Consider the following 13,941-nt stretch of genomic DNA (forward strand, 5'->3'; position numbering starts at 1 on the left):
TTAGGCACATTAATTTTCATGTGGCCAAACAGGTGTTTCATAGGGGATTTAATGCCCTCTCCCTAGACTTCAGCAACAGATGTTAGATAATTTTTTTTAATGTTCTCTTTTCCTGTTTGGCTTCTGAGTGAGGCAAATATTGTGAAATGTATGAACCCTGTTCTGTAAAGCTAAAATCTGGAGCCAGATAATGTGCAGGCAGGCACATGCTTAAAACCCTAAGGCCTTGCACCTGTAGAGGATGAATCTGCCCAAATCATTTATTGGCTGAGAATTCTGGGTATTCCTGTAGGGTCAGACATGGGATCATTTGTTCTTTGGTTCTTAACACACCTCTTTCCTCAGAAAGACATTTGCCCAGTGAAATGCTGATCTCTGCTGTTGGAAAGTTCCATCCAGCTGTGATTCTTAAAGCACCACTTTGTTTCAGCATAAAGGTTGTTAGCTACAAAACTTCCCCTGGGCGGCTCTGACATGGAGGCTATGTCTGCATATGCAGCTTGAGCTTGTCCAGTAGAACCACAGGGTTCTTCTGGCTGATCCCTCTGTGACCTCTAATCCCAGTCAGCTCACACTGAGCCAGTATCTCAGAGGAGGCATTGTCCAGGTCAAAGCCAGGGTCCTTTTGTAGATGTAGGAACAAGAACTCTATTTCTTCAAAACACCCTGAATACATGTCAGCTAGTTGATCTTGGAAATGTTTTCTTCTTTGTGTTCATTTAGTTGTGCTTCTCTCACTGATTGCTGAGAATCCAGATTTAAAATGGGTTAGATTTTTTGGATAGGTTGGTAGAAGGTTATTATTTTAAAACATTTTAAAGAAAAGAGTTTATAGAGTCAAATGTTACAAGTTTGTCTCTATAATTAAGACTTTTCCACAGTGACAAATCTTAAGAGTAGAGTTAGTACTAACAACTCAGGCAGAGCAGAAAATAGATTCCAGCTAAGCACTAGTTTTGTCCTCTACTGAGACCTTTTCTGGAAATTATCTCTCAAGGCAGTTACCCGAGAGAAGAGCCAAACCCCAGCTGATTTCCCTGCCAGGGACACGATCTGCTATTATTTGATCTGAAAGCTCAATAGCTTTGTATGTGTGTGTGTGCGTGCACGTGTGTGTGTTGGGAATATGCAGTGAATATGCCTTGACTATTACTGTCTCTGATTTCAGTCTATGTAAATGTTTAATGAAATGTATAGAATGCTGTCTCTAATGTGACCCTCTCTTCTTACTAGATTCTCCTATTAACCCGCTTCTATGAGACCATCTTATTTCTTGCAGATGAATGATGCTATGGGATTTGAATTGCCCTGGGTGTATTTTGTCAGTCTCGTCATCTTTGGGTCATTTTTCGTACTAAATCTTGTACTTGGTGTATTGAGCGGGTAAGCTACACCTCTTTCATCTTGAAAGCAGAGTCCTGGGGACAGTTGCCAAGACCACACAGGCTTCGCTAGAGGGGGCTGCGGGGTGAGTGCCAGATGCTTTCCTTTCTGCTGAGGCTTCCCAAATCAAGCTGTTTCCTGGAACCTCACCCGCCTTCATGAAACAAAGCTATAGAATGATTATTGACCAGAAATTCGTCAGCATTGTTGCTTGGGATTTAAATAGTTTGCATTGCGTGCCCTTTTGTCTGTCCTAAAATGAGATACATTTATAATTGTTTCTGTGGTCTGAATCCAAATTTAATGTGTGCTGATTGGTACAAAACTATAGCTAAATGAGCAGGTTGGGCCAATTTTTAGTAGGCCCCATTAAACAACAGAATCTTCCCTTATTTAAAAAAAAAATGGAAGAACCTGGTCCAGTTCCGGTCCTAGGAGCATTAACCTTCAGGCAAGGCACTGAGTGGTCTGCAGCTGCACTGGGCTCTGCTCTTTGTAAACGAGTAACTGATAACTGATCTCCTTACATTTTACAGGTAAATGATGCGATAGGATGGGAATGGCCATGGGTGTATTTTGTTAGTCTGATCATCCTTGGCTCATTTTTCGTCCTTAACCTGGTTCTTGGTGTCCTTAGTGGGTAAGCAGTTGGATCCATGTTGCACACTCTCCTGCTGCCATGTGTGAGGCAGCCCTGCGTGTCTCCCACTGCTCTCTGGTGGCTTTTCTGCATGCTTTTGGACTCTGATGTCCCCTCAATGTGTTGCTTCTGGATTGAACTGTGATTCTTTCTGCCTGTTATTTGTCTGTGAGATTCTGTGTTTCTGATGCTTGCCAAACGCTGTTAATGAAAATGTTTCCCAGAAGCACTAGTACTGAATGCAGAGAGATGAACCACAAGTAAGTAAAAGGCTTCCTAGGAAGGGGCCTTCATCTTTCTAGGGTGGGAGAGGTTGTCTTTTCATTAGTTCATAATCTAACTCTTTTGATCACCCTCGGGCCATTGTACTTAGAGTGCTTCATATTTTGTTATGAAGGAAAAAAAAATCTAGATTAGCATATAAATACTGAAAAGTTTGAGCCTTATTTCCTCAGGTTGAGATCCTTTATTGCTTTGGGGGTTTACTGTTCTCATTGTGAGAATTGTCCCTATAATTCAGTTTTAATCATCCATACCTTGCAGAACCTTTTCTTAACGCAGAATGGTGATCAGCTTTTGCACGTACACATACATTTCTGTGGCCTTATCAAGTGGTTGCCTTCTCTCACCCACACAGCATGCAGCTGGGTGGTGATGTTACACTGGAGGAGGATGTGCCTGGAGGCGTCCATCAGCCTTCCCCCAGCCCTTGTCACTGCTCTCAGCACAGACATTCTCAGGAAATAATGTTGCTGGACCTGATTCCGAGCAAGTTTATCTACTGCTTACTAGCTCCGTCTGCTCTTTCCGAGACTGTGTCTCAGGGAAGTGATGTCTTTATGTATGCCAAATTAGTGAAGAGATCTTAATTGCCTTTTTTTGGTTTGTTTTTTCTTTTTTGTTGTTTGAAGCACTGCTGAGTTGTCTCTCTTGGCTTTCATTTACTCATTTTCCTTCAACTTGCCTTTTCCAGGGCAATGCCTTGTAAATCCCCATGATTGAGTTTGGTCAGTTCCATACAATGGCTATGCAGTGTCACCTGAGCCCACTGTTTAGAAATGGCTCAGGAAACATTTTCCTCTCCACCTCCAGCAAGAGGCATCAGGCCAGGACTGAGCTGATGTTGGCAGTAGGGTGGGGGTCTGTGACAGCATTCCTCCTCCCCTGCCTGAGCTTCCTTCTGCAGGTTATGTTCTTTTGCTGCAAACCTTAAAAGACCTTTCTCCTAATGAGGTTCTGTGGCCTGAGGTTAGGCTTGGGACGGGTGACAGTGGCAATTATCCCTGGAGAAACTTTGCCATATGAACTGCCCATACAAGGTTAACAGCAGTTCTGTTGTGAATTCCTTGGCGCCCCATGTCTCCTAAATCCAACTAAACTGACGGAGGCCATGGAAACCACTAATTTTAACAGTGCTGGTGACATGCCTTATCTTTTAGCTTCCCTGGGCAAGAACCATTGCCCCAGCATAATGAAGCAGAGTTCAGAGCCAAATCATGAGATGCTTTTAAAAAACGAGAAAAAATGGGAGGGGCTCCCCATTATAATAATGAGAGTTCAACATGCCACCCCTTACCAGGCACCCATAGCTGGGTTTAAAGAAAACACACATCTTCATAGAAAAACCAGTTTTCTGAAATTTATCTTGAGGGAAAAGTAAAATTTTCAAAGACAGTGGTTTTTTTTTTTTTTTTACATCCAAAGAAAACCATTAAGTAGAATGTAAATGATACATAAATTTAAAACAGGAAACACAAGACTTCCCAGACATTTTAACTGTCAGTCCACATTGTGCTCAGAGTTCTGGGGGCTACATACTGCCCTGCTTCCTGCAAAGAGGTAGGAACTTCGCTAGGAAATGCTGACAGGCACTTTGGGTGAAGTAGGAACTGTGTCTGCAAAGCAGAGCCTCTCAGTCTTGTTGGCTTATCTGGCCAGTGTTCCCTGAGTTTCTGTTGAGGACAGATCTCGGCCAGAGGCCAGGGGTACTAGGATGGCTGAGACAGACAGAGAGAGAGAGAGAGAGACAGAGACAAAGAAAGGCCTCATTCTCCAGCCTTCGTCGTCTGGTGGTAGACAACGCATAAGCAGCACAGGATGCCAAGTGCAGAGCAGGGGCTTTATGAGATGCATCTCTAGAGAGGAGGAGGCACCGGTGGGGCAAACTTGGAAGTGGTGACAGGTTTCCACAACTTCTGCCAGTGCCCTATAGTCTTCTGTCCAACTATGCCCCTCTTGCTTTTTTGTTTGTACTTTTTATATTAAGGTAAAATTTGAGACTTTTATTTTCATTTTAAGATCCGTTGTAAACTTTTAAGGGCACACTAGAGGTGTAACAAAACCAGTACATAAACGTCAAAAAGAAGACAGTTTCTGTTGTTTAGTCCCCAAGGGATTGTCAGACCAACACAAATGTAATTCTAAAAGAACTCAATTAAAAGACTCTCAGACATTTCAGTTATGACTATACATGCTGTGGTCTTCGGGTGAAGAAACGTTAGACCTTCCTATTTTTAAAGCATTTGTTTATGCTCTTTGGTGCCTTCCTTTTCCATGTGGCCATGCAATCCTGTTGTAGTCTTGTACTAACTGTAATATATACAGTTGATTTGGTGTTATGTATTTTTAAGGCATTATAAAACCAATGGTCTGGGGAAAAGTCTTTAGTTTTCTAACAGGCCTTTTTCCCCTCAAGGTGAGAATCAAGTGTGTGAACCGGGTGCCCTCTGTCACCTTGTCTCAGCAGAGATAGGCTCTTGGGCCTTGATGACGGTGCTCTGTGGGAGGAGCTAAGGCAGTCTGTAACTGGTATTGCCATTTAGCATTAAGTCTCTTGAAGAGACAGTCCTGGGATAGCTAAGGAAGTGAAAAAAATGTGTTGTTTTAGGTCTACAGTCCAAAAGAATTATGTGTATCTCATCTTCTTGTGCTGGCTTGTAGAAGTTTGGTGATTTTTCACTTTTAAAACTGCTCCTATCTCTTTTGAGGTTTTCCTTAGTACATGAGGGAAAGAGAGTACATCCCATTTCAGAATGTTGTCTCTAGACTTGCTTCCAGATTCCCAGGGGGGTGGAATGGTGTTGAGGGGCAATGGGAGGACTGGCAGTGAGCTGGCTTCTTCACTTAAGGGCCCACTTGCCACTGACTGGGGCAGTGATGTCTGAGCTTCCAAAACGGGGAACCCCCTGGGCTCCTTAGATGGTGCTGAGATGCTCCAAGAAGGTGAAGAGCTGAGCTATGTCTTACCAGTGTCACCATTCATTCGGGGACTCCTATAGTCACCCTGAACCTCAGACTCCCCATCCTGGAACTGAAAATAAACCTGTCTTGCCCTCTTCCTCACAGGGTGGTTTTAAATCAGCTAATGAATATAAAATTGCTTTGAGAACATACAAATATGTCAAGAATTTTATTCATTTAGTATAGCCTTATCTTAATCAAAGATGTTTCTCTTTTGTCCTCTCTGAGTGAAGTCGAAACACTCAGATAAGGCTTTGGAAATTCTGAGATGTCACATTTTCTGGATTCCCCAGAAAATGGCCAAGAAGAATATGCCTCATACATACATTAATGCTGTAGTCTGCCACCCATGAGTGGCCAGGGGAGGTGTAGATGCTCCTTATCTACTGTATCATATTATGCAGATCTAAATCATTGCTATAAAGTGATCTCTTACAAGGCATACTTTTAGATATAAATATAGGAAAATGGTATTTCTGGAACGTAGTGTTTAAGTATAACCAGCTTTGGAACCCAATAACCAAAACTGAGTCTTTGCTCTATATGTTAGCTGTTGAGAGTTTGGAAGCAAATACCTACATCTTTGAGCCTTCCTTTCCTCACCTGTAAAACTGAGCTAGTAACAATGCCAACCTTAGGGCATCCAGTGAGGACTGGGTGAGCTGAAGAATGTGGAGTGTTTGGTCCTTGTTAAGATGGCTGCAGTTAGACTGCATATTAGGTTTGATGCAAATGAAGAACCTAATCACTTCAGCCCTTTCAAACTTATTAGTAGTAGTTAGCCGAGATGTTCTGCAGTGGTGAAAAGTCAAAGTTACTTCTTTCCCAGGATCTCTTCTTGTGCTGGCTTGTTAGAAGTTTGGTGATTTTTCACTTTTAAAAGTGTTCATTTAGCTCCTATCTCTTTTGAGGTTTTCCTTAGTACATGAGGACAAGAGAGCATATTGCCATTTCAGAATGTTGTCTGTAGACTCGCTATACCACTGAGTTATAGTCATAACCCCTGTAGTATTTTATTACATAAGTGTAGATAAATAGCATGAGGTGAAAATTACCAAAGGATATTACTACATAAACCACCTCTTGGGTATGTTTTAAGAAATAGATTAAAATGATGTATAATTCATCTATGAATTCAAAGCTTTTGTCAATGTCTTACAATAATATTTTGCATCCTTTCTGAAGCAGGCTTCTTATGTTCAATGATAAATGTTCTTAATAAACTACGTTTTCTGACATAAAACTGAATGTAAGCCCAACTCATGTCTCTAAATGCAGAATCATTCAGCTCTAAGTTAATTTTTCTTTTTGTGTGTTCGAGGTGAGAGGTTCCATTTAAAAAATCACAGTTCATTTCTGTGTTACTGGAGGTTTGCTAAAATTTAGTGTTTTCAGGGAAAACAGATGAAGTAAAGCATAACAGAAAAGCAAGGGCGATTTTCAGATAAGTCCATCTGTCTTGAGTTTGATCTCTTTTAAAAATAAAATTTTATAAACTAAAAATATGCATACCACACAATTTATAAACTTAACATGGAATGTTTGGTAGACCCAGAAATTGACAGTTGTGTAGCCACAGCCACAGTCACATTTAGGTTATAATGGCTACCTACTTTTCATGATGTCCAACTCAGTCTTCCCTAAGTCTAGGCTGGGTTTCACTTCTACAAGCTACTTTGGATATAGCAGATACCAAGGACCTGAACAGACTCAGGCACGGCTACTAGTATGAATCCTTGGCTTTCTAAAATAAGGGTTATGGTATAGAACACTGGTGGAACTGTGAGCTGCATTCTGTTGTATTCTGAATTGTATCAGAATTGTAGAGACTGGAATCAGGTTTGGGGCATCATGATTTGTACCCTGGTTCATTTAGGTTCATGTCATTATAGAACATACAATCTCTGATTCTTCTCAAATATTGGCATTAGAGGCAAAATATACGAGTTGGTGGTGGTTTTATCACTTGTGAATATTTTCTAAGTGGAGGCATACCTTCCAGGATTAGACATTCTTATACTTTTTGTTTTCTGACTGGGAGTAGTTTTTTTCTATGACTCAACACCTTAGTAGCAGCTGCTAATAGAAAATGAACAACAAAATTTCCTCCCACATGCACACTAACATGTTTGCATTTTAGAAGAGCAGTCAAATTCCTTAACAAAACCGAAAGAATATTATTGAGGGCATAACAAGCCATCAGTGTGAATTCTTATTAGAGTATTAACAGAATAGATACGTACTGAAGTAATGAGAATTCCATATCTTGGGCAATAGAGAGCTTTTGTAAATTTTTTAGAAAGCACAGAAGTTTAGTCTAAAAACAAAGAAATGGTGGAGTGCTCTTTGTAAGATAGTTTTGAGCTTTTAAAAAATTATTTTTCCTTTGTGTCATTAGTAGTGATCAGGCTACTGAAAGCCAAAGATACCTTTAATGAGCATTTGTAGCAAAATACTTCCCTACAGTTAGCTTGACTTGCCTCTGATTCAACTAGACAGTCTGTTGAAAAGATTCCCCTGCATAGCTGTGTGTCACTTTTCTTGAACTTTGAAGTCGTGCTACAGATGAGACTCATGCAGAGGTCAGAGTGTTTGAAAAAAACAAAGTCATCAATTAACCACGTGAGGTTTAGCTTTGGTAGAATGAGAAATTAAGCTCCAGTCTGACTTTAAATGGAAGAATACTAAATTTCCTTTTTCTAGTAAAGAACCAGAGTTCACATTTTTATATGGTTTTGAACACTGAGCTTTCTTATTGCAGGAGGCTGTCAGGGATAGCTGCCAGAAGGACCCTGGTGCCGTTGGCACCATGGCATCCGAAGCACACAGGCTGGTAGCCACACCTGATGGTAACAAGTGAGTGGTAACCTCTTTGCCGCTGACTCGCAGCTGCTGTTTCCATAGAAATGGCTGTCGGGATCAGTGGAAACAAGGTAAGTGAAAGTTTTCGCTGATCCTTGTTTCCATCAAGCTGACGTCTGTTTCCCTGGCAACAGCAGTGGACAGCAGCCAGGCACTCGCAGCAGATTGAGTGGCACACTCTCACTTGTCAGTTGTGGCTATCATCTGTTCTGACCATGTTCTTTTTGATAGCTGATAGCAAAGACCTCAGAGGACCCAGAAGGCACCTCTGGCCACATGTGCCCTCTTGGGCATCCCTTCTGCCCATAGTGAGCGGTGCGCTCAGTAGACCGTCAGCAGATTTCCTCCACCTGCACACCCTGGGGCACTGCTGTGCTGCTTAAGAAGAGAGAAAAGGTTGTTAAGAGCAATAGTATTGCAGAGCTGACTGTTGAGTCTGTTGATCTCAGATCCTATGGGAAGAGAATTTATTACTGTGCTCTCATGCACAGACCCAGCTCTTTGGAAAGCTGTTGGTGCTGTAGTAGTTGAAATTAAAGCCATAATTTTCCTGTGTTCCTTACTCAGTCGCTAGCATTACAAGTTGCCATTACTCTACAGTGAAAAGAATATTTATGAGTTTAATAATTTGACTTTTTGTGAGAAACAAGTTGAAGACTGCCTCTAAGACATTACTGTCAACTTTATGCCAGTTTTTCTTATATGTAATATTCTTTTATAGGCTAGTAAAATCGCTGACAGAGGTCAAATGCTGATATCACAGGGCAGCTTGGCATACAGTGACCAGTATGCCCATCACATATGGAGCTCTTCTTTCTTAAAGTTCAACAGTTGTTCTTTTCCTAGATTTCCATTTGCTATTTCAGCAAAGGTATAGATCCGCGGTGTAAGTGTCTTCCAGTCTGTGAGGTCCCACCATGAGAGAGCAGCATCAAGTATTGCCTTGTTTGTGAGATTACTGTACCTGGAGAAAGGCCTGAAATGAGTTGTTGGTTTTAAACTTTAAAGATGATATTTCTTTGTTTTTTTTTAAAAGGATATTTTATCTGAAAAATGCTATATGATTCAGAGATGTGTTTTTTGTGCATTAGATGAAGATATGGGTCCACAGTGTTATGAAAATTTAGATTTGCTATCTAGAAAAAAAGTTGTGCATTCTGTCTTTGCAAAGAAGAATGATTTCATCCCCAGCCCGCTGGAGCAGAATACCTCTGTTTGGCCTAAAGGCAGGGTTTGTATTGACCCTTAAACACTTTTGCGCCACCTGGTTGGATTCAATATAACAGATGAGTAAGAGGCAGAAAGTTCTGCTAGATACTTTCTTTGGTGTGTTGAATTTCTTAAAAGGAATGCCTTACCTCTTCACTTAGGCAATATTTTTTGATGCCTGCACCGTGGAAGATGTACCGGCCACGTCCCTTGCTAAGCACTGGGCTTACAGTAATGAGCTTAAACAGTCTCCCTCTTCATGGAGCTTATGTCTAGTGAAGGAGGCAAAAGTTATAGTAGAACATTTTTACAATGCCTTGGAAGAAAGGTAAATGATTCTGGGGGAGCGTTTCATGGGCATAACTGAGGTCTGTTGGGGGTTGTGGGAAGCATCGTAGGAAAAGGAAGGAAGGAATAAATTTCCCTCCTATCTAGACCAGGTGAGAGAAGAGGTGGGCAGTATGTTCCAGACAAAGGAACAAGCTGTGCCAGGGCCTACAGTGGGAAGAATAAATAAACCAGATGGTAGGACGCTAAGGGAAGGAGGGGAAGTAAGGACAGAAACTTGTCAGCAGAGCCCAGATCACATAGGTCCTTGCAGACCATGTCACAGAAGCCTTAGTTCAAGGGTAGGGAATGCACTGGTGAGTTTTAAGCAGGAAGTAACGTGATTTAAACTTGTATTTTATTAAAAAATGTCAATTTTTGGTCTTCACCTTGCCTTAAAATAAGGAAAAGATAAATTGGTGACTGGATAAGAGAGATGCATGGAAAACAAAGTTGCAAGTATTGACTTAGAATCTAGCTGGTAAACATAAGGGTGATTATTGTATAATTTTTCTGTTTTTATTCATATTTTCACACTTTATTAATAAAATGCTGGGGAAATTTTTGATGTAAAAATCACTGTGGCTGGCTGGGGATTTAGCTCTGCAGGCATAAGCACCTACCTGTAAGCATGAGGTTGTAAGTTCGAGTCCCAGTACCAGGAAAAAAAAAAACACAAAAAAATCACTGTGCCTGTAGTAGTATGAATGATTCAGTGGATAAAACAATGTGAACAGACAAAATAATTTGAAGCTCGCATGAATCTACTTCCAGCCTCATACTAACAGTACCAACCTGGACCTTTCACCATAAATGGCTATAAAACAGGACAGAAGTGTGTATGAACTCTTCAGATCAGGATTCTAAAACAGGGAAGTAGGGAGCACAGGGTGGAGATTCATAAGGGAAGGGAAACACATGAGATAAACTTCAGTTTCCTGGCTTCCTGCCTAAAGACAGTTTAAGAAGTGTGGCAGAGAGACGCAGAGCTAACCAGATGATATCAGTGTATTTACTGAAAAGGCCAAGAACATAGTTCAGGGCTGCTAAGACAGCTGGAAATTTTAGGACAGAATAGCAGAGGGACATGTTGAAAGAAGGGCTCCAAAAAATTGAATAGAGAGCCTTTTAAATCTTTGATCATATGGTAAACTGTTTATATGCCAGGTGATACTTCCTGGGGCCTGGCAGGAAAGCTACCAGGTAGCATACAAGGTTGAGTCCAGCTGTAGTAGATTGACTCTAATGAAAACATTGGGCAAGCAATGGAGGCTGCTTTAGTAAGCCTACTCTAGCCTACTCCAGAAGCCTTAAAAAAAAGTTTCAGCAGGATCAGGGCAAATGATAAATAAATGAAACACTTGGCCAAACGAAAATATGATACCCATTAAAGGAAGATAGAAAAATCCAGATGATTCCCAAACATTTTCTTTTTGTTTAATTTTAAAAAGAATAAAACGAAGCAAAATAAAACAGAATAAGGCCAGTCAAAACAAACCAGTGTAAGCGACACAGGACTTCAAAACAAGACAATAGACAATTCAAAATGGCTACCATAATATATCTTGCCATCCTAGAAATAGCTGTCCATGCCATCAGATAGAATAAAACCCAACCCATCAAACTGATGAAAATGATACAGGACTTCAAAACAAGATAGTAGGGAATTAATAATTTCCAGCACCCTCAGAAGGAGATCTCTATAGACGCCACACTGTATACCGTGATCCTCTGAATAGATGATCAGACCACCAGCCCTAGACCTGCAAGGTCAGTGAAACACCAAACCCACAAGCATCAAACTGCATCTCACCTCAATAGCTATCATCCCAGCCTGTGTTTCTCTGGATCAGCCAGTAGCTTAGAGGGATGGGGGTGGGGATGGGGTGTTGGTTTTTCTTGTTTCCCAGCCCCTGTGCTGCAAGGGGCTGGGGCCTACCTGTCCCCTGCCAGGGGAGCCTGCACGTGGTGCTGATTTGCAGGGAGGGCCTGCTTCTTCCAAATGTTTCCTTTTGTGATCAAAAATTACAAAACATAGAAACATTGATAATCAATGGGAAAAAAAAGACCATAGAAATACATCAAGAGATGACAGGAATATTGTAATGATAACCAGAGAGTTTAAAATCGCTGCACTATGCACCTCTTTGAGAAACAGAAAGCAAAAAACACATATAGTAAAGAAACAGGTAGTAAATCTCAGTAAAGAAATACAAACAATACAGTGTCTGATAAAAAAAATAGTTTGGACACTGCAAGATAAAAGAACAAGGAAGGTGTATTGGTAATGAAAGGCAGTCTGATCAGTGTGAAATTGTAAAAGCAAAGAAAAAATTCTCTCAAAAAATAGCTGAAAATGTTACAAGTTTATGAAAACTGTAAATTCATAGATCCAAGAAGCATAATAAATGTCAAGCAGTGTAAACACAAAGAGGACCGCTCTTAAGCGCATCAAATTCAAATTGCCGAAAATAAAAATGAAAGAGAATATTTTAAAAGCATTCAGGTTAGAAAAGTCTTATTACCTACTAGAATAAGATAATAGCTATTGAGTTATTTCTACAAATAATGCAAGAAAGCCTCAAGAAAATGGAATATTTTTAAAGGGCTGAAAAAGAATTTAAAACAAACATTCCATCAAAAACAAATATCTTTCAAAAGTTAAGGTGAAGAAATTTTCAAATAAAAGTGAGGAAAATGAGCTCTCAATAAATCTACACTATGAGAAATATAAAAGGACATTATTTGGGCTAAAAGAAAATGATTTCAGATACAAACATGAATTCACTTAAAACATGAGCACCAAGCATACCTGTAATCTCAGGTACTTGAAGGCTGAGGTAGGAGCATCACAAATTCAAGGCCAGCCTAGGCAATTTAGCAAGACCCTGTCTCAGGAAGCTAAGGGTTGATCTGAGTGGTAGAGGTTTGCATAGCCTGAGAGAAACTCTGGGGTTCAGTCCCCAAAAGTGATAAAAAATAGCAAACACTGAAACCTGAAAAACTACTTCTAAGATAACAATATGCAATATATTAGATAGTGTTAATTTCTTGAAGTTATGTATCATTTGTATCCTTTGTTCTGTTTTGCTTTTTAAAACAAAAAAAATGGCAAACATGAAGATTAAAAAACAGATTTTTCTCATTCCTTTAAAAGACAAAGTAAAATGAGCATCAGGGTGAAATGAACCATAAGTAGAGTCACAAAATAGAAAAGAATGGAGCTTTATTGTTTTAAAATTCTTGTATGAGTTTTAGAGAATATATAAATTCATGATAGACATAGTAACTTAAGATATAATAATCTGTAGAATAATGGTTAAAAAATAAAAATACTGAAAAAACAAGAAGTAAAATGGTTTACTATGTAGTTCTTATTTACCAAAAGTAAATCAGGGAGGGCTGGGGGGTTAGCTCAAGCAGCGTAAGTGCCTTCTTGGCAAATGTGAGGTCGTGAGTTCAATCCTCATACCAAAAAATAAATAAATAAATCAGGAAAGGAGAAGACAAGGAACAAGGAACGTATGGTACTGACACAAAGCGAGAGTCAAGGTAGTAGACGTAAATACAGCCATAGCAATAATTACATTAAGTGAAATGCTAACATTATTTTAGTTAAAAGATAGATATTGTCAGACTGAACAAAAATGCAAGAATCATGTCACAGATTCAAAATAAGAGTGAGTAACTATATTAATACCTCACGAAATGGACGTTGATACAAGGAGCATTTCAGAATTTCAAAGATACAGTTTTCATAATCATAAAAGAGTCAGTTCTTCAAGACAATGACAGCTAAATTTGTTTGCACCTAATAGCAGCTTTAATATACTCAGTTTTTGTCAAAAACTGACAGAATTAAGTGTAGAAATTGGTTCCACAACCAGCTGAAAAATTCATAATACCGTTTCAATAAGTGATAGGGCAAGGGGATAAAGATAATATCTAACTTGTATTTACATAGATTAATAATGATCAGCTAACTTGACCTAATTGATGTTTACAGAACACTATGTCCTATAACCACAAAATATACATTATGTTTTGAAGATATGGAGTATTCACCAAGATGAATCATATCTGGACCATAAAAAGTCTCACTAAATCTCAAACAATTGAAACCTTACAAAGTAACATTTTTCTTACTTGAGTAGATTTAAAATAGAAATCAGTCACAATCTGTCTAGAAAAATCTTCCAAATACTTGTAAATTAATCTGTCTTATACCTCAAAATGTTATCAGAGAAATTAGAAAATATTTTTAAAGTAAAATATATGTC

General features: G+C 39.6%; 1 protein-coding gene across 20 annotated transcripts in view; it reads left to right on the forward strand.

The window, feature by feature from the left end:
• The window catches only part of Cacna1d (calcium voltage-gated channel subunit alpha1 D), a 358,933-nt gene that overhangs the window by 222,158 nt on the left and 122,834 nt on the right, over positions 1–13,941 (forward strand). For 15 of the 20 annotated variants that reach the window (XR_010050123.1, XR_010050124.1, XM_063257272.1 and 12 more), the window contains exon 8: positions 1,920–2,023. Coding sequence is in view for 18 of the 20 variants with exons in the window: in XM_063257272.1 (XP_063113342.1) it covers positions 1,920–2,023 (104 nt within the window). In the remaining 2 variants the exon portion in view is untranslated. Of the gene's footprint in view, positions 1–1,279; positions 1,384–1,919; positions 2,024–13,941 lie in introns of all 20 variants that reach the window. The other 5 variants (XM_063257259.1, XM_063257265.1, XM_063257264.1 and 2 more) reach the window with 1 other exon arrangement.

The sequence above is a fragment of the Cavia porcellus genome, unplaced genomic scaffold (assembly GCF_034190915.1).
Source record: "Cavia porcellus strain 051 isolate PalLab524CR breed Dunkin Hartley unplaced genomic scaffold, mCavPor4.1 scaffold_10, whole genome shotgun sequence".
NCBI classification, from domain to species: domain Eukaryota; kingdom Metazoa; phylum Chordata; class Mammalia; order Rodentia; family Caviidae; genus Cavia; species Cavia porcellus.